The following is a 21,145-nucleotide window of genomic DNA, read 5'->3' as shown; positions in this document are numbered from 1 at the left end:
AGCAGAATAAGTCCCGCTGGATTCAACCTCGTCCCCCGTAGTGTGTGCAAATGTCTCTTTTCTGAGGCCGCGTTTCCTGCATCTCGTCGTGAAGGGCGGCGCGCCTTTGGAAAACGGACGACCGCAGCGGCGCCTATAGCAATCGCGTTGAGCGCCGAAGGTCGCGCTTAGCGACAGCTCTGTTTTTGAAAAGGCGTCGCACTGTTAAAGAGCTGGCCCGGGGCCAGCGACAAGTGTCTTGAAACCATTTCTTCGCCGAACAGCTTAGTCATGCAACTGGTTACATTTTTAGATCGTCACGAGAACCGCATGCCAGAGAGCCAACCATAGAACTGCCTTCGAATGTGTTGTTGCTCAGGCGTCTAGGGGCAACTTTCTGTGGCTGTCAGCCAAGCTTATGGAGGATAAGGAAGGCTGGCCAGCAGGACAGGGTGGGAGGTATTGTATTAACTAACTGACAGCCCAGAATGTTACCTTGATTTTGGGCCACCTGAACACTTTTGCAATGTTTTAAAGTGGATAATACAACATAAATATTGCGCCAGAAAAATAAAGCTTCATTTGCAATCGCACGGTGAGATGTTGCTCCTAATCTCACAGACGAAAGAACGTATAGCACCTGCTCCTCTTAATTACTTCGTGTGATGGGTCTTGAAGCAGTTTTGGCAGAGAAGCAGGCTTAGGTTATTTCTGCATTTCATGCAATACAGACAAACGTACGTGAGCGTGAAATAGTTGGCTCCCTTGGGTTGCGTAGCCTGCGCTAAGCCTGTTTCAGATTGCCAGTGCGTTAGAAAAGGCGGAATCTGCACTGCTCCTGAAGAACAGTGATGAAGAAATACTTCCGATCTTCTTCCAATGTGAAGTTGCAGAAGTTTCATTTTTCAGCGCGAAATAAAAATTTGGCTGGTAGCAGACGGCCTTGACCATTTCTTATTTCTACAACGACAACTCGCAAAAGTACTCGTATAAGGGCATTCAAGATTGTTCTCTTTTTCCGAAAATTTTTATCAAATTTGGAAGAAAACAAATGTGCACCGTTTCGAGGAAATTTTAAGAAACGGAATTTGCTAGTTTTTTCCCCCAAAATTTCTTGATAGTACAAAATGGTGCCAGAAAAAAAGGATAGAAATAAGAGTTTCTTGTTCTTTAAAAAGATAATTTTGAAAACCAAACGCAGCGTCTTTAATATTTCCAGAGATGATTGAAATAAACGAATTTTTTGCTGTTAAATATCCTGCGCTCACGCTGGCACGATTTCGCTAAGCTTTTATGTCAGCTTACGCCGGCAATTCAACAGGCATCATTCAATTCCTCTTTTGAACAAGTAGAAATAAATGCTGCGGTCTGTTTTTAATATTACGGAATTGAAGAACCGAGGAAATGTGTACCTTTGTTGAGCAGCACACAGGTAATCAAAAAATACAAATCTCAGAAAGCAAGGGCGGTGTTCGAGGCGATGGCTATCAGGCTTAGGGGTCAGAGTTGCTTCAGCAAAACATCTGTTAGATTGCTTGAAAAGTAAATTGATTATTTGTCTCCGTAACAGCGTGTAAGTAGGCGTTCACTGTGCCATGTATTTTCCAGGTCACATTTTATCTTTCTTTTCATCTTGCGGCGCTTTCTTTCCTTATATATTTCGTATAAAGCGGAATAAACATGAGTTGTTAATCAGCGCTCGTGGTGCCAGTTCTTTCTTGTCTTGTGTGTTGCGCTGTGTAAAACCGCTTCTATGAAGAACAAGTCACGCCGCATAGTGATTCAGGTGCATCTGTTTATTAGCTTATCAACCAGCTTCAATTCGGCCACTGAAACTGATAAGCTTTCAAACAGAGTAATTGCAGCACCAGTACTTACGCATTCAGGAGCTCACTGAGAGGCGAATGACGCATCGACGACCTCCAAGATCTTCGACATTGAAAATATGCTGACATCCCCGATGACTTAAGAGGATTATCGAAATCACTGGAGACATCTCGTGCAGCGTATACTCCACCAACTACAGACCAGTAAACTAAGCAGTAGTTCTGAAACACTTCAAAAGAGTTGTTCTGAAATTGGAGTCGTTGGACGAGTTCTGAAGCGTTTTTAAGCGTCCATATAGAATCGCTGAGCGCCATTCGTGCTAGGTTGTGCGTCTGTCTCACGACAGTTATTTACGGCACGCGAAAGCATGTGACCAACTCTTCAGGACACAAACTACACAACGCCATTGTGCCAACGTTTCTTCGCTTGCATGGAAGCAGCCATCCTGTAGAGGAAAACAGGTTTTATATAACGGTACTTGGATATGTTCTTTGTCGTTTTTTTTGCAACAGCATGCAACCTCTGTGTTGCATAAAAATCCATGGAGCAGCACTTCGCCGAACCCTAAACGCCTCGGGTCACCGTTGGTGATAGGCCGGTGGTGGAGCAGAAGGCTGAGGCCCATTGGGTGGAGCTCTGGTTTCGAATGTGGCGTAATTGTACTGCGGTGGCGGGAACCGATAGTAATCCTGAAAGAAAACAAAATAGCGTCACCGCCTCAACGTAATACGCTTGCTGAATAATTATGTGCGCATCGGCTTCGTCCTGAAACATTTATAAAAAAATGCTCAAGTAGCTTTGATCAGTATAGTGTGCAGGCCGCGCTAAACATTCTTGTGCTGTAAGTGTCGTTTCTCGCCCTACGAAATGAAGCACACTTTGTTTTTTTTTCTAAATACTTTTCCTTTCAACGACAAACGTTCGAAACCATTTTCAGTTTCAATCGAAAAATAATAACAAAACACGTTCTTACGTGAAAATTGACGGTTACGATTCCTCTTGTGGTTACGTGCACAGCTAGCTGTACACATTTTTTGTTTTCATGGTCAGCCTTTACCAGCTAGCCTGGCTAGCCATTATTGTATCTGTATTTGTCTCAAACGAAGATAAGATACGGAGACATAGTGCACGGTCGTTTTTATCCCCCCCCCCCCCCCCCCCCCCTTCCTGTTGCTGAAACTATGCGCCTCCGTCAAAAGTGCGCAGCGCTCACACGCGCGCCGACTCACGTGTGCGGCGTAGTCTGCGGGAGTGAACGTGTTGGGCGGGGGAGGAGGTGGCATGGAGTACATGGCCACCCTCTCCCCGCACTGCATGCGTCGCATCTCCTCGAGGCGCGCCCTTGAGGACTCCGTCTCCGGGGAGTTCCGGTCCTGGCACCTGTGTCGCATAGAAAGTCACATATTTCTAATCTAATCGGATGTAACCCAGCGAAACCCAAAAGTCTAATCTACTTCTACAGATAGGATAAGCGCCCACCTCCCTTTTTTCTCTCTTCAGGGTCCTCGAAGATTGGCCATTTTACCGGACAGCAACTGTCTACATTATGGTGCTACAGAGACGACATGCTAGTACTTTGCAGTCTTAGCCGTAACTGGGTAAAGTAAGAATAACAGCACCCCCTAGTACTCGCGAGCAATGATTAGTAGGAAGACTAACTCTGGCTAATATCCCTTTGCACATTGTCTCTAAAGTAGTAATGTTTGCTTTTCGAGAGGCTAATGGCTATGGCAACGCCGTAAGTCGAAGGGCTCTGTACTACAGTCGCGCCCACATAACGAGCCTGAAGGTCGCACGGATTACATTCGTTGTATCCGAGGCTCGCAGTAAGAGGATGACCCACGTTACATCCATAAATACATGGTAGAAGTGGGTGAGTCGATCACGACCGTCTGCTTATTGAAACTAGTCCCTATTGCGGCGCTTTCTAAGCTCTCCTGCACGGTCAAAGCTCCTCGTTGACACCCTTGATTTGGGGGTGCTATATCACTAATCGCTGAGGAAGCGCTCCTGCATGACAGCAGGTGGTGCGTCGGCCTCCTCGTCATCATCCTCATCAGATTCCTGGCAGTGCCAGAATTATTGTACTTCACGCGCTATAATTTTCGTCACTGTATGGCTTTCCTATGTAGGCGTCATCACCAGCACCAACGAAGTCATCCAAGGCGGCATCAGGTCGGGCCAGCTGCACATCGACGACGCGTTGCCACAAATTTACGTGCGTCCGATGTAGGGAGGTTCAACAGCGTACTTCATTGTTCCTGGGTCTCTAAACGCTGCCTTACGGGAGCAATTGTTCATGCATTTCGCAGTAGCTCCCAAAGCACGGCGCCTCGCGAGTCTTCCCGATGACCAACGGCGGCCACCGGTCGCCGCCGTTCATGATCGTGCACAGAAAGCCGCTGACGCGAACACTACTGCACTTCCTACCAGCGCTAGGAGTCGCCTTTTGAGGCGGGCTTTTCTGACGGCCGCATCTGGTAAAAAGTTTTGTCGGCATTCGATACGCCCCGTATTTATTATTTGTGATTTATTACGAGACAGCGTTTACAGCTCGTTCAGTCGAAAAGCCGTCGGCATAATAGTTAATTTGTGGTTACAGTGATTAATGATCGATTGGTGTGTGATAAACGAGTTAATGAAATTATTGCAATTAATTGATTAATTAAGGAATTGAAAAATGAAACAAATTGAAAAAAAGAAAGTTCAATGAAGTAAAAATGCTCAGAATGAAAAGTCAATACTTGATGATGCTAATTAAAGAAATTTCGGGTCTGTAATTGATCAATTAATTAAGTGAAACAATTTAAAAAATGAAAAATGCGTTAAAATGTGTCAGACTGCTCAGAATTTAAACCATCATCCACTACGCTATTGCGTCATGTCCTTAAGGCGGAGCTTAGGTCTTCTCTCCAATTTTTTATTGTTTTTCCTTTTTATGGCTCGCCGCGTTATTTGCATATGAACGGCGGCGGGGAGGGGGGGGGGGGGGGTGACACGGACGCTAGGAAGCGCTCCGCGTCTCCGCTCCTGCAAGCGATGGTTTTCTACGGAGGGGGCCGAATTCATAGCGTCTCTACGTTCGCTGTAATCGAGATATGCAGCCACAGGTGTTCGTTGTATCCGTGATGCAATGCAATTGTCCTAATACATACTTTGACGGTAGTAACAGCCTCGTTCGTAATAAGCGAGCATTCGTTATAACTGGGCCGTTATAAGTGGACTCGACTGCATGCTCTCCGACCAGGAGTGAAAAGTGCGTCATTTGGAAAACGTAATTTACGAATGCACATAATTTAAACAGATGCTTTTTATGTGCCTGAACTTCACATGCAATTTTTTTCCTTCGCTAGCACTTCTCTTCGTTCTCGTTGAATTGTGACGTCCTTAACACCCCTCTCTTTATGACATTGCAACGCTGGCACATGATTAAATTGGTTGCACGCTCTTGTCAAGTTGGAAAATTGTTTTCGTAAGAAACGACGTTGCTTCCATTTCCAACATTCGCCACGAACTGAACCAGCAGCGTTGCTGTCGCCTTCAGCTGCACGTGCCGCGATATTTGCGAAATACTTTACAAGGACTGCACGCGAAAAGCGAGGGGAAGAACACTCAGCTGTGGCCAGAACATGAGCAGCTGGAGATCCACAGCTGTGGCCGAAGGCTTCCAACAGATAGAATTGCTTTGCTCTCAGGACCACATGTGCTTATGTCTAGCTGTCTTGAATATCCCCTTTAGCGAGGGATTCTTAATGTTTCTTTAATATGGCGTCCTTTCAAGGAAGGCTCCCGCCAACATATTCTGAATACGCTGATTGTTAAAAATCGTATCAGCTGCAATTCAGGTCATGCCGTTAGTTCATGTTTGTCTCTACCAGGAGCCCCGATCGATTACGATGGCTCGGGTTTTCTGCCACCGTACAGAGCTAGAAAAAAAACTGCCTATTTTTTAGCTCAAATAATAAACAGTTTCAGACAATGTTTTATTTAGCAATAAGCTTGAGCTTTAACTTTCATAAATGCTCTGAGCTTCGTCGCAGATTAGCTTTATAAAAGCACTTTTTTTAACCTACACGAATTAGACAATGCATTGCATGTACAGTCGAGCCCACTTATAACGAATCTCGTACGACGAACGGGTTTTGTTCCTTGTGACCGAAGTTCGCAGTGAACTGACTTGTCATATTACAGCCCAAAATACGAAGTCAGACAAAAGTGGCGTTTTTGTCTTTAAAAAGTCCGTTATTCATGTCTGTTTCTTCAAAGATGACCCTGTCGCAGAGCAAGCTCTCCAGTATGGTCTTATGTGGTCCTTTCCAGGGCCCTTGCTGCCGACGAGCTGCTTTAGGGGCAACATGTCGGCTGAAGCGTTGACGGCAACGAGTGGTAGGTCGTCCTCCTCCCCTCCAATCTGTTGGAGAGATTTAAGGATGCGGCGAAGAAACTAACCCAGCACACGTGGGCGAGGAATGTACTGTCCGCTGTCTGCGAGCAAGGCATGCCACGTGGCTGTTACTGAAACTTCTTAAATCCCTAATATTGGAGGTCAGTCAGCCACCATGTACAGTATAGTTCGGCCTTCAATCTTTCCCTTCTTAGCGCCAACCACGCTTCTGGATCCACATTTAAACGCTTTTGCCAGCCAACACACACGCAAGTCTGTGTCACCTTGTAGCTAGTCGGCGGTCGCTTGGTCGATGATTAACTGCGATTTTAATTACGCCGTTTCTTGGATGTCGTCACGGTTTTTACTGGAGGCGGTGGTTATGGGAGTTGGGAGACGCCCTTTGGACGCCGCGCTGTCATGTAGCGCGAGTTCCTCTTCATCGGGGGGAGTTTGAGGCGTCCCCTTGTTGGCTCTAACCGAGTGGTGAGGTCGCGGTTGTTCGTCGTAATTGAGGCGCACCGCCATCACCCTAATACATATTGTGACAGTCGCATGGTCCTTGCTCGTAATAGGTAATCACTCGAGTAATCAAAGTGTGCAAAACCTTTGTCAAGAAGGCAGCGCAAAAAGTGGACGAGGGACGAAATACAGGATACATAAGACGTTAACGACCGTTACTACAGTCTTCACAACATGCATCCCCGACTAGCCCTGAAGCTTTCTCTCCCGTTCAAAACATTTATAGGCAGGTTTAAGAAGGAATAAGCGACGCTTTAAAAGAATGTAATCGAAAACAAAGCCTAGTATTCTGCGCACAAAAATATAATTTCGTGTTGATTTTGAGAGTACATATAATAAAGCAAATATTGTAAGTAAGTAATACGAAGGAATTACTGTAATGAGTCGAGTCAAGAAATATGTTAATAAGAGATATGTGAAACTTCGACTGCTGTTTTCGCTGCAAGCTTTCAATTTAGAAGAAGTTTTGCATATAACTGTTAATTAACCAGTGCGCTTTTATTATCCGATAGGTTGCTTCCTATTTCAAGATGCCCCCTTCTCTTGAGTTGTCGGGTAGATCATTCGTAGCTGTTTTTCTATTGCAGCCTTTGCCGTACATAGACGTGATGCAAGCGCGTTGAACATTGCGTGCTGCAGCTGACTTCTGATTTCTTGGGCAAGCGTGGCGATTTAGCTGGGGTCCGTGGAAAATTTACCTCTGTGCGGTCAAGATCCAAGACCAAGCAGATTCGTTTTTATGCGAAGCACTACAGAGAGCTATTGTCACGGGAACAAACTTATTCTTACCCTTAATGCCTATTTGGGTTACCTATTAGATGACAAGAACTGGATGCTGCAAATGGAGCCCCAAGATTCTTGGCACTTTCCGACCCGGCAATGTGAATACTAATATTTGAATTTAGGCAGCGATTTCTCTGAAACAGGAAGACTACCTTCTGATGGATCAAAGTTGTGAAAGCATTTGTGACTGCTAGCTGACGCATGCTGACAGCTGTGTCGCCTCGACCGATCTTATTAACGCAACTCTGGCATTTAAGACTGCCGCTGAGGTTGTCTTGTTCAAGCAGAAACTTCAGCTATGTCACTTCGCATTACATTCACTGGTTTCACGAAAATATAGGCACAAAGGATGGCAAAGGCGAGCAAAGAAACAATGTCCATCCTCGTCCTAAAGGGTGTTCTAGAGTAGACTTTAAGTAAGTCTCAAAAATAGGTTTTAAGGTAAAATGATGACTTTTTTCAGCATAGTGTTACCAGTTTTGGCGGGCACCAGAAAACCGCTGAATTGCTTTAAGTATTAAGCTGAGTAACTAGTTTACAATAGTAAACTTCTTAACTATTACAGTGAGGCGTCTAGTTGCTATTAGAGTTTTGTAGCTGGTATTTAGTAATCACCATATCAGTTTTCAGAATTTCGAAAACGTGATCACCCTTGACGCTGTGGCTCGACAAAATTTGTTTTTTTACTAATTATCTGCGCTAGAAAGATTGCTTTGCCTGTGTGCTTTTCGAAAGCCCATGTATTTTGGCATGATGTAGTGAATTTTGGCGCGATGTAGTCAAATTTTTTCGAGGCACAGCGCCGAAAATAGCCGGGTATTCGAAATTCTAGAAATTGATTCTAGAAACGGCCGACTACAAATCTCTATTTGCAACCAATTGCCTAGCTGTGATAGTTAAAAAGTTAGTTAGCAGAAATTAGTTGACCAGCTTACTACTTAAAATAACTCACCGGCTTGCCGGTGTCCGCCGACAGTGGTAATGCTATGCCGCAAAAGCCATATTTTTACCCCCAAAAGCCTATTTTTGAAAATTATTTAAAATCTTCCACGAAACACCCTTTTAGAGGGGGTTTCACCCAAGACTTTACACAATTTTTAAAAATTGGTTTTTGAGTTAGAAGAGAGCTTTGTTCGGCATAGCATTGTCAGCGGGGTAGTACATTAGAACAAAATATAGCTAAGGCGTGCTAACTAGCAGGCTCATTAACTAATATTGAATAGGTAACTTTTCAACTATTACTGTTAGACTCCTTAATTACTGATAGGCTTGCGGCCCATCGTAAGTGGTATCCACATCAGTTTCTAGAATTTCAAAAATACGCTTACCCTCGGCGCTGTGGCCCAACAAATGTTGGCTATTTCGACAAGTTACGTGCACTGGAGAGGTTGCTTTGCCTGCAAGCTCTCGATAGCACATGCATTTGGCACGATGTAAAACATTTGTTGAGCCGTAGCTGCGAGGGTAACTGTGCTTTCGAAATTCTAAAAACTAATACGAATATTACTTACGGTAGGCTACACGCCTCTCGAAAATAAGGAGCCTAAGAGTAATCGTTGTAAATTTAACTATTAAAACTAATTAAAGAGCCTGCTAGTTAGCACGTCATTGCTTTATTCTGATGTACTACACCGCTGACAATGCTATGCCGAAAAAAAAAACGCTGTCCTAACTCAGAAAGGCTACTTTTAAATATTGTGGAAAATCTTAGATGGAACACACAGTATTATGTGGTGTCGGTGAAAGAGAGCAAAGCAGAATATACCAGGTTACTCGCATTCCGATCTTTGTAAACTTCGGAGAGCTACTCCGTGTTTGCATCATGCACGTCATGCGCTTACCAGTAACTGAGGCAGAGGGCTACCGCCACCAGAGAGAGGGTGATGACGCCGAAGAGTGGAATGTAGCGGTTGAAGAAACGTCGGTGCCAGTCATCTGCACACGTGCGAAAAGAAGACGACGGGTGGTTGAGCACTTTACGCATTAATAACTTGTATATATAAGGGGCACAACGTCTGTGGGGGCTATCAAAATTATATTTAAACCATAGGGATTGCTTTAACCGAAGCCACGTTGGTAACCACATTGGCGAATCAAGAGCACGGCAAAAAAAAGCGCGCTTACCTGATGCCCTTACTGCTGCTTGCACTCCGCAATTCTGGTGGTATCTATATGCGTGGTGCAGCTTCATGACTAGAGACCGGATTTTAGACAGAATGCTTATTTCATTCTCGTATCTATATCGCGTCCTTGCAATATATGAGCCTGAATAAATGATAAGCATATTTACTGAAAACTAAACATGTAAACACATTTGCCTGTCCGGTTAAGTTTGAAGACATAATAAACTCTGGCAAATCTGCAACCAAAAACTTTAAAATACTCAGCGTTCCGCCCTCTTCAGGGGTGACTGGGGTGACTGGGCAAGAAAAAAAGTTGGCATTGACCGCTTCCCCACAATCGGACAACGTGACTCACAGCCTTAACCCCCCCCCCCCCCCCCCCCCTTCTTCCCTACTTCACCTGCGCCTTTCGCATCATCGCTTTCCTTCTTTCGGCCTCCTGCTCCATTCCATGCATACTTAAAGACGCTAGCCACTGGCCCCAGTCACCCCTGAAGGAGGAGCCGAGCCGGATCAGAAACACTGGGTTTTATAAATTCAAGTTTTGGGTTGCAGATGTGTCACAGTTTATCATGAGAAGCGTATTTAGAGCGTTTTGATTGCCCCTATAAATGCCTATAGCGGGTGTCCATTCTTAAAAGAACTTTTGAGAGCTTTTGGAGTTTCGTTTTCATTTCGTGTCGGTCTTATCTTCTTTCAGCCGCTGACCACACTGAGGCGCTTTTGATTCCTACACCATACAGCCCTTCAGTCCACTCGGCCTCTTGTTAGTGAACGCGGCTGCGGATGCGTAGTAGTTTCGTGTTAGCGTGACAGCGACTTCAACGATGCCGAAAACGGAGACACCGCAGAGTGGGCTGGTTCGAGAATTGACTCATTATACTCCTTGCTACCCGGTAGGCAGAGAATCTGTGCCTTGTCGACAATTCGAAAAGCAAGCAAGAACGCCCTTCCAAATTTTATGGGCAGCCCACGCGTCATGAAAGAAGGCCCAGATTAAACAAATCTTTTGATTGTAATAATAATAATAATAATAATAATAATAATAATAATTGGTTGTTGGGGAACGGAAATGGCGCAGTATCTGTCTCATATATCTTTGGACACCAAACCGCGCCGTAATGGAAGGGTAAAGGAGGGAGTGAAAGCAGAAAGGAAGAAAGAGGTGCCGTAGTGGAGGGCTCTGGGATAATTTCGACCACTTGGGGATCTTTAACGTGCACTGACATCGCACAGCACACGGGCGCCTTAGCGTTTTGCCTCCATAAAAACGCAGCCGCCGCGGTCGGGTTCGAACCCGGGAACTCCGGATCAGTAGTCGAGCGCCCTAACCACTGAGCCACCGCGGCGGGGTATGATTGTAAACACCGGCGGTCCTATTTTTTCGCTGAGACACGATAGGACATATTACGTGTTCTATGCGACAATATTTGAATTCTTTGGGTTTATTCCTCGCATTTTAATTTACTTCCTTTAAAAACTTCCTTACTATTCCGTCAGGCAAGTCGGGTAACCCTCTGAGAGGTATCGGTGGCCAAGGGGAGGAGCGGTGACTTATGGAAAAGTATCACTGCGTATGGACCTCGTTGGATGAAGTCGCCGATACCGCTTGATCGTTTTGGCAGCCGTGTCTCTTACAGCACTCCAGTTTTTGGCGTACTTCGATGCATCTTTTAGAGCACGGTGTTTTGTCTCTGGGGATAAATATATGACGCGTTTTTCGTCCGGGGCTTTCCTTGACACGTGCAGTCAAAGCACGTGCGCGATGTGGCTTCTAAGCTGGCTGTATGGTTTTTCTACATTATACTATCTCTCTGCAGATCCTGTGGGAATAGAAGCACCACCTGACAAAGCATGAAAGGACTGCATCCCACATGGCAAGTGTTCAGAGCACACTACTCCCATCATCCAGACAGCAGTTTTTAACTGATACCCTTGCGGACTGCAGGAATCATGCATTCACCCCGTATTTCTGTGCAGCTGTAGTCGTTGACGCTGTGTAAAATAAACTGGAAAACTCAGTTTTTAAAGGATTCCTAGGAACGTACTGCAATCACGAGGTGCCATCCAACTCTGAGCAGAAACTACCTTTAGCCCTTGTGCGAAAGAACACTGCACAGAATCAGCGATAAAATCGCAGGCTAGTGCCCTTGGATCTATTCGTACGAAATTGAAGGTGCTATCGGGCGCCTCACCGCCCCCCCCCCCCTCCTTTCCCTTTTTTTATGTGGCCAAGCTCGCAGCAGAAGAAAAAACAGACTTTTTTCCTGCATGCTATAAAACGTTACAGAGGAAACACGGAGGTCGTCGCGTATTTCGTTAAGGCCCATTGAAAGTTTTGCATCCCATTCGAGTAGAGGGATATTGCTGCTTTGCTCGGACGCAGCAATTTATATGCACAAGGCTGCTTCACTCCTCAAGCCAATTTACCCCAAGATGCTGCACGTGACGATGTTTCGCCAACGGTCTTCACCCTATCTGCGAAGAGGTGACGAAGCACTTCAGACACTTGAATGAAGTAAACGCTGCAGTGTATAGCCGTGTTCTTGAAAGACCCTTCTCGCGTCTGTGCGCTTAATGAGCGCCTGCCTGAGTTCTCCCTTTCCTCAGAGCTGACTGTGAGACGTCCGGGAAATATGGATGAAGACCCTCCAGCATTATTGAAGGAAATTTTATGGTGTGACGTCTGTTTGTTACAGGAGGCTTTTCTGCAGCAAAAAGGCATCGCAGTGAAGAAAGCTCTCAGGTTATCCCATGCATAAGACACCCTTCAAAGAGATTTGGACACATTTTACGTTTATTGCCTACGCCATTTAGACGCTTGAGAGTGCAAGCAACACTCCATCCAAGAACCTTGGTATAATACTGTATGCAGCATAACCATTTCATGCAGTTCCCTCTGGACACATTGCAGACAAGAAGCCGCCGCGGTGGCTCAGGGATTATGGTGCTCGGCTGCTGACCGGCAAGACGCGGGTTCGATCCGGCTACGGCGGTCGCATTTCGATAAAAGTGAAATGCAACATATCTCGGTGGACACTCGAACCACGCTGTAAGGGAAGGAAGGAAGGTGGGAGTGAAAGAAGAAAGAGAGAAAGAAGTACCGTAGTGGAGGGCTCCGGAATAAATTCGACCACCTGGGGATCTTTAACGTGCACTGAAATCGCACAGTACACGGGCGCCTTTGCGTTTCGCCTCCGTCGAAACGTGGCCGCCGCGGTCGAGATAGAGCCCGGGTACTCCAGCTCAGTAGAGAACTTTGAAACGAAAATTGGTTTTGGAGGAAAGGAAATGGCTCGGGGGTTAAAGATCCTTAGGTGGTTCTGTCCACCCGTTGTCTTAACGCTCTAAAACCTCCGCAGTGCGCCCGGTTCTCTTTATTCATTGCCATTTTTAGTTCAGCCGCAAAACAACCATCCGAATAAAAGTACTCATGGCTGTTCCACGCAGTGGTCATTGTCACTGTGAGCCGCTGAAACTATGAATCGCACTTCCATGAGACATTATGCTCACTATCTGAATAAAGCACTCAGCATTGTTCTCTTAGGGTTCCTCATTTGTCGGTGGTATTTTACGTCGTTGTGGTAACGTCATTCACCAACCAACGCGACAAAATTTCCGTGCTTAAGGCATAAAACAATCGTTTTGCACCCGTCTCCGCAAGAGGTCCGTAAATGCTTTCTCTGAATTATTGATCACCAAGTGTACAGGAAAGTCACTTGTTCAAAATAAAAATAACCAGCCCTCTAGCTTAAAGCAATCTCTCCCTGCTGGAATTCCGGGACGTGTTTGTATCGGTAAGAAGAACCGCGACACAAACATGTCGTCAGACGGCCTCGTAAAAAGTTATCACCTGATAAAGAAACGGCAAGCTTAGAACACCTTCTTCTAATGAACGTTCTTTAAGGTATATTTTATTTTTTTATTCATTGAATTCTGCTTACGAGCGAACGTCTGCTGGAGACCAGCGTTTGAAATGTCTTCTTATGTCTATTGACCACCCCTTCACTCTGGTCAGATTCAGAATTCACCAAACCAGCCAACCCACATTCCAGCTGTAATCAACCGCACCCAACGGGATTTCAGACGCCCTAAATCCTAGAGACATGCGCGAACTACCCCCCTTTCTTGAGAGTGAAGTCTGAATAAACGTAAAAAAGAAATTGTAAGGCTGCGTACTGTCTAGTCTACAGCCATTTGGCAACAGATGCAGCCTCTTTTATACATGAGCGTGGTTCCCAGACACAACAATCAGTTGGCACAACGGACAATGCAGACACAAATACGCATAAAAAAAAGAAAAGATGGCTGCAAGTGACCATTAAAATGTTGGCTGTCCAAGTGACCTAAACGGACGAGGATTGAGCCTGCACAAGCTTTTTTTCTTTAACTTATTAAATGAAACGAGCGGTGATTAAATCTGTCACTGGATTGCGCTTTTACGATTGGTCCTGCGCACAAACATGCGTAAAGTTTCTCAACACCGTCAGTAGCAGCATTTGATAACTCTACCTAATGAAAACGACCGCTGCTGTACCCGTTTACTAGCCTTGTTGACTGCCTGCCACATTATCGCCTTGTATCACGGTTTCCCACAGTTATCGCCACTATAAGCTTGGCGGGCCTCGCACTAAGCGCTGCTCACACTTTGTCTCTCGACTTCGGGCCTTTTCTGTGCCTTGGCACATTGCCAACTGTACGCACTACTCGTTCGCGTGAAGCGTTTGGCCGCCGGTTAAATACTCACGCCTGGTTGCGTTGTAATCGCCGAGCACGTATGTCCGGAAAGACTCCCAGAATCCGGGTTCCCGTTCGGTGTCAGCAGCCAGCGTACCTTGCGTGCTCGTCTTAGTAGCGACGATAATCCCCTTGTCCGAGCCATCATCGTCGCACAGGCAGCACTGTTGCTGCAGCACTAGCGACGCGGCGAACAGAAACAATAAACAACCCGCAGCACCACCCCTCGGCGTCAAACAAGGCAGCATGGTCGCCGGAAACACATCCGCTCTCTACGCGTCACCGATATCTTTCGCGCACTCGTTTGGTCGATGGCACACGAAGCGTTTGCATGTCACTCGCCATGCACCCGCCACAACTAATAACGAGTAACGAGGGGAGCTTGAAGGAGCTCCCGAAGCAACCACACTCGCTCGCGTCGCTCGCGGTCTGGCTCCAGCGCTGCTCCTAATGGCAAACCGCAGCCGGTAGCTCGCGCGAGACCCGCGGCGCAGTTGGTTGTCAGATCGGCGTGCTCCGAGAGAGCGTTCCCGAAACTCCAGCGCAGCTCTGCCTTCGTGCGGTGTCGTGCAAGACGCCGCAGCTGCTGCCGAGGTGGGCTACCGCGGGTCGGACGCACGAGGAACATATCCGTCTTCGGCCATCTGCTTATTGTCTTGCGCCCACGTTCGACCGGTCGGTCCGTATGTATGAGACGTGTATATGCGTCATCGGGTCTCAGTGGCCCGACCGAACATTGCATTGACGTTGGAGCGAGCGATAGAAGACAGGGGATATCTCTCGATGCGTTTTCCCAAACGGACTGGGCGCGGTGTGAAATGGATGTTGGCTGTGTGTCAAGTTGGATTTGGGTAACCACCTAAACGTTTCAGGATATTAAAGCGCAAACTGCGATCAAAAGTATGCGGGTCGACCTCCAATGTACTGCTAATTAAAATTCTCCATCGTGTACTCTGTGCGGTTTACTTCTTCAGCGGCAGGATAAACCGCTGTTATTCGAAGCTGTTTAAGCTGCCGTATCTCGTTTTCACGTAATACATAACTCGCTCCAGTAGAAAAAGGTATTGAGGAGGACAAACTTTAGTTGAAAGGAAGTGAAAAAACAGGCTATACGGCAATTTCGCCATGTAGAAAATCTGAGGTGGCGCACCGGAACAGTTTAGTGCTGGCAAAGTACTCACATAAATGGATATTAGCACACTTGGCAGGTCACACTAAAAGGAAAATAATATGAGAAAAACTGAAAAGATATAACGGACACTTTGGTGTGATCTAAGAAAAGCCTGGTGATCCCCTCCCGGTACCAGCGGCATACCTGGGCTCTATCAAACTAGCGTATACAGTCAAAGCGCGCTCTCGGGGTCCCGTTTCGGGTGCCCGCGTTGTATTTCTCGGTTGAAGGAAAATAGCAAGAGAAAACAGCAAAAAGCAAAGCTGGAGACATTAAACGAAGTCCTCATAACGCGAAATCATGCGAATCTAGTTTGCAATGTATTTAGCCGAAACCCGGTCGCTCTGAATGAAGCTCCTTTGACGCCACTGGGCATTTAAATGTGCGGTACACTGGCAGTAAATGTTATTACAAATTGAGCCCCGCCGGCCGCATATACTTTCCGGCTGCACGAGACTGGTTTCTCTCTCTCTTTCCTGTCACCAGATCGCCGGATAGTCAGCTTTGTACTGTAATGTGCGGCTATATGCGGTACTTCCTTCTCCTGCACTCTTCGCCGATAATTACACAGATGCTGAGCAGCTGTCTCGCAGGTATCATTTCTCAAATGCAGACAAAAGCGCACTAAAGCGACTGAAATACATTTGTAACGAATAGATAAAATAGCCATAATTGAAGCGCTCGATCAGCAGCGTCGCTCGCCGGCAGACGACTTTCATATGCACGTGCACTAGCGCTGGGCCGCTGCCTCAGCGGTCGTTCCTGCTTATATTTAGCCGAGTCCGCAAAGCGCGCACGGCGCACATATGCCGCGGTGTCTGCGTTGAACGACTGCGGGGAACGACACGCACGAAGCGGCTGTCCGCCGAGCAGCGCGCTCTGCAGGAACCAGCCTCCACCTCCCTCCCCCTCCTGACAGCTGCGCGCGCTGGCGTTTTTCAACCGCTGTTACGGTACTACCCGCTTCTCGGAAGCGTTCCGAAAGGTGTGGCCGCGGCGATGGCCCGTCGCTGATTCTGCTTCGTTCCTTTAAAGCGACCCTGTGGGCGAATAAAAGCTGGCCTGCGTCGGTAGAGCACAGCGTTCTATTCGTGGAGGCGCCTGTATAACCTAAAACGGACCTTTTACAAAGGTAGAAAACTGGAGCAGAAAACTAGAGCGAATGGTTCCAAAATTTGTATACAGTGCGAAAGCACAGCGAATACAAATAGTCAGAGTGCATTTATTTAATGTAATAAAAAGGAAGGAAAAGATTCTTGCTACCCCGGCATCCCCTTCGGCAACTGGAAGCACCTGAGCTGGGGGCCAGCGGAAATAAAGAGATAACAGGCAGACTGGAGAAATGAAATGAAAGAGGTGAGGGGACAGCCAGAGAGGATGGGGCTGAGAGGTCAGAAAACACGCGCATTCTATTTACAAATTCCGAATGGAAATATGCAGAATCGGTCTTTTTCTAGTTAACATAGCTCCCTGGCAGTCCTCATACCACTCCTGGTGCAGTGGTGCAGCATTTAGGCGGTGCGCCAGTGCCCTGGGATGGCAGGTGCTGCCACCGGTGGGATTTGTGCGACCTAGGTTGCTCTCGGACAGACAAACGCTAGACGATTTTTTGAAGCTCTGATCCTCAGGATTAGAGCTCTCGCACTAAAGAAATGTCGGGCGGTTTAGCTTCGGGCTACTCACAAACTATCGTTGCTATCACGGTTAGCCTTAGTTTTGCATGATTGATCTCGACTTTCTATGGTTTTGCTTTATATGAAACGGCTTACGTTGGTTTATATATCATATGATGTAAGTGTGAGTGATATTGCATCATTTTATACTTGTACTACTGCACAATTGTTCATTCTATACATTCATAGACCCCTGGGAGTCCTCATACCACTCCTGGCGCAGTGATGCAGCGGTTAAGCGCCGCGCCACTGTCCTGCGATGGCAGGTGCTGCCAGCGGTGGAGCTTGCGAGACCCTGCACACTGCTTTTCCCACGCAACCTCTCGTGAATGGTCCTAGCCACCCTTCCAAAATATCAGTTTTCACGACCGCCACCACCATCCAAATGGTATGACCAAAGAACATTGCTTACAAGAGGAGGTGGTTGGTCGTAAACAGGACTGTAGACTCCGAAAAAATATTAAGACATATCAAGTAGACCTGCAAAAAAAAAACATACGAAAAGTACCGCGAATACTGTGCCCGATCAGCAACAGTGACAGAGCTTTTGAAGCGCTAGACGCTTGAAATCATGGCGGTTTAAATCATTTCAGAAAGACAATGGGCCCGAAGAGAAAGCAACGAAGCCGGAGAGTTCGTGCCACTCCAACAGAGGCTAGCAACAAGTAGACAGGTGCCGGCCCGCAACATGCCGGCACTGCAAACACTTGTGAAAAATTCTCTAATCATACTATGTCATCATACTCGGCCGTGGCAGCATACGCACACAGTCGGAGGGAAGCCAAGTGCCTCTGCTGCGGAATGCGAAGCCAGGACACTGAGCAACATTTTGTACGCAAAATGAAAACTATGAATCCAAGATGAACAGTACGTGGAAGGTCTAATAACAATGTCAATAAATGCCAAGATTCTACCGCACCAGGGAATGCATTTTGCATGAGCTGCACACACACACACACACACACACACACACACACACACACACACACACACACACACACACACACACACACACACACACACACACACACACACACACACACACACACACACACACACACACACACACACACACACACACACACACACACACACACACACACACACACACACACACACACACACACACACACACACACACACACACACACACACACACACACACACACACACACACACACACACACACACACACACACACACACACACACACACACACACACACACACACACACACACACACACACACACACACACACACACACACACACACACACACACACACACACACACACACACACACACACACACACACACACACACACACACACACACACACACACGGTTTCGATCCCGGCCGCGGCGGTCGAATTCTTCTAGAGGCTTGTGTACTGTGCGATTTCAATGCACGTTAAAAAACCCCAGGTGGTCGAAATTTCCGGAGCCCTTCACTACGGCGTCCCTCATATCCTGAGTTGCTTTGGGACACACACACACACACACAATAATTATTAATTGGCTTATTTTCCTACTTTACACCTGCGTCGTTTCTGACTAGTATTATTCAGATTTTACGTTTCAGAGGTTATTATGTATTCCACAGGCCGCTCGCAACAAGAACAAGAAAGCTTTATTGAAAAGTAGAGGCATATTGAGGCACTCTTTGTAGAGGTCATTATCTCAGTTGTTCTCACCATGTAGCTGTAATATATGCACATTACCGCACTGAGTGTCTTTATCCTACCGTGCTCAATCATTTACGTGCAAGCTAAACTGCATTGTATTGCCAAACGGAATGTATTTTTCATTCACTGACTTTCTTGTCGTTTTTTTTACTTGGGGACCAGACGCATATTTCGTAATCGCAGATATGCTGACAGGGCCACATTTGGGAATATATGCAGCTCGTAAACACAAAAACAGTGCCACATATTTTTGAAGCTTATGATGCGGCTTCTTGGGGAGATGTATTTTTGAAGAAGTATCGAAGATGTTCCAATAATTTTTGCATTATGAGAACTTAGTTAACACGCTAGAAACCATGGCCGCCGCGGTGGCTCAGTGGTTATGGCGCTCGGCTGCTGACCCGAAAGACGCGGTTTCTTCCTGGCCGCGGCGGTTGAATTTCGGTGGAGGCGAAATTCTAGAGGCCCGTGTACTGCGTGATGTCAGCGCGCGGGGGGTCGAAATTTCCGGCGCCCCTCACTACGGCGTCCATCAGAGCCTTAGTCGCTTTGGGACGTTAAACCCCCATAAGCCATAAACCGAACCATACTAGAAATCGTGTTTTTCGGCATGAAGCTGCCTTGCAGATAAATAAAAAATAGCACAAGCACTGCCACTAAAAAGCCTATAATTACAATTGAAGATTGCTGCTTTTGAGGTGCTTTAGGTGCGGAGAAATAAAGATCAATATTTCGAACATTCTTCAAACTGTGCCGTTCTTGGAATTTTTGTTGCAGAACGAGTATCCTGAAAACAAAATTTAAACACATTGTCGTATTTACTATGAAAGGCATCAAAAGAACAATATCTGTCACTGCATGCAAATGAGGCCATTTTAAAGTGATAGACGTTTTTAAGTTTCGTAAAGTCCAGAGAATGAGCGAATGCACCAACCGCCTTTGCTATTTTTTTTCTCGAGCAGGCCTAATGCTTTTCGAGAAAATAACTTTCGGTGTGTTTTTATGGGCGCAGCACTAAAAGCATTTCTTTCAGGATGAAATTGTGTACTGGATATGTGCGCTAGATATTTTACGACAAAGCCCCCGAAGTGTTACCACAACCATCATGAGATGCCTTCCATTGCATCCAGCTGAGGCTGCTAACCTGCGCCTCTATTGAGACGTCTTTTCCAGAGGTGGCAGAAGAGGCCGCGATAGCGCTAGCACTCGCGCAGACCAAAGTGGGAAGAATTGTCACTGACTCGCAAAAGGCGTATAACAGTTACAAAAAGGGGTGGGTGTCCCTTGCGGCACTAGGAATTCTCAAAAGTAAACGCGACGTTCCTGAAAGGAAAGTTGAGTTGATATGGACACCGGCTCCCTCTGGGCTGGAGGGCAACGAACTTGCCCACCAGTTCGCCCGAGAGATGGAATACCGGGCAGAGGAAGGTGAGCCACAGTCCATTATTAGTTATAAGGACATTACGAACTATTACAAGACGGAGAGGCGACGTTACCCCGATCCTCACAAATCGCTTACCAGAGAACAGCAAGCGGTCTACAGGCAGATACAGGCAGGATCCTTCCCGCACCCTTACCTTCAAAACAAGATGTACCCGGAAAGGTACGAGAAGGAATGTGATTTCTGCAAGGCGCAATTAGGCACGCTCCAACATGTCATTGGAGTATGCAACCTCAACAAGGAAATCCCCCCACCTCTTACCTGCCCCACTACCCCACCCCATCCCTCACCCTCCCTTACCGAGCGATGGGAGACCTTGCTAACCAGCCCCGCCGTGCAAGACCAGCTCGTCCTGATCTCCAGGGGCCAGGCGGCTAGGGAAGCATATGGGTCCCGTGATGAGGGAACCACTCCCATCGACGGCGTCTAAGCAGACGTCGAGCTCGAATCAATAAAGTTGTTTCTCTCTCTCTCTCTCTGAGGCTGCTAAAATTCATTGCCGCTTTTGTTAAGATGACCAAAAAGCAAGATGTCATAAATTGAGAACTGCGCAGGCAAGGACACTTTTTCTACGCGCATTAACGCTAAGCATCGGCACTATCTTTGTTTTTAGTCGAATTTAACTATTTTATGTGTGGACACAGAGACTTTGTTTCAAAGTTATCAACAGGAAGAATGGGTTTGGAAACGTAGCATACATGTATAACAGGCATGTCAGTGTTTGAAGCTACTGCATCGATACGGTCAGGTGCGACTCAAAATACAATGCCTTACACTGCGAGATTGTTAATCATATTACCAACAAAAACTTTTTGAAAAA

At 46.6% G+C, this 21,145-nt stretch overlaps 1 protein-coding gene across 1 annotated transcript; it reads right to left on the bottom strand.

Annotated features, from left to right (window-relative positions):
* Positions 1–2,254: 2,254 nt before the first annotated feature.
* On the bottom strand, positions 2,255–14,906 carry LOC144107739 (uncharacterized). Its single transcript, XM_077640890.1, has 4 exons — positions 14,366–14,906; positions 9,337–9,430; positions 3,036–3,186; positions 2,255–2,495 (listed from the first exon to the last, which is right to left on the bottom strand). Exons 1-4 carry the CDS (start codon positions 14,601–14,603, stop codon positions 2,385–2,387), a joined length of 594 nt encoding a protein of 197 aa, XP_077497016.1. The 5' UTR covers positions 14,604–14,906; the 3' UTR covers positions 2,255–2,384.
* Positions 14,907–21,145: the final 6,239 nt, after the last annotated feature.

The sequence above is a fragment of the Amblyomma americanum genome, chromosome 10, assembly GCF_052857255.1.
Source record: "Amblyomma americanum isolate KBUSLIRL-KWMA chromosome 10, ASM5285725v1, whole genome shotgun sequence".
In the NCBI taxonomy this organism is placed as follows: Eukaryota; Metazoa; Arthropoda; class Arachnida; order Ixodida; family Ixodidae; genus Amblyomma; species Amblyomma americanum.
Note: the sequence above shows the minus strand (reverse complement) of the source record. Positions and strands in the feature narration are given on the sequence as shown.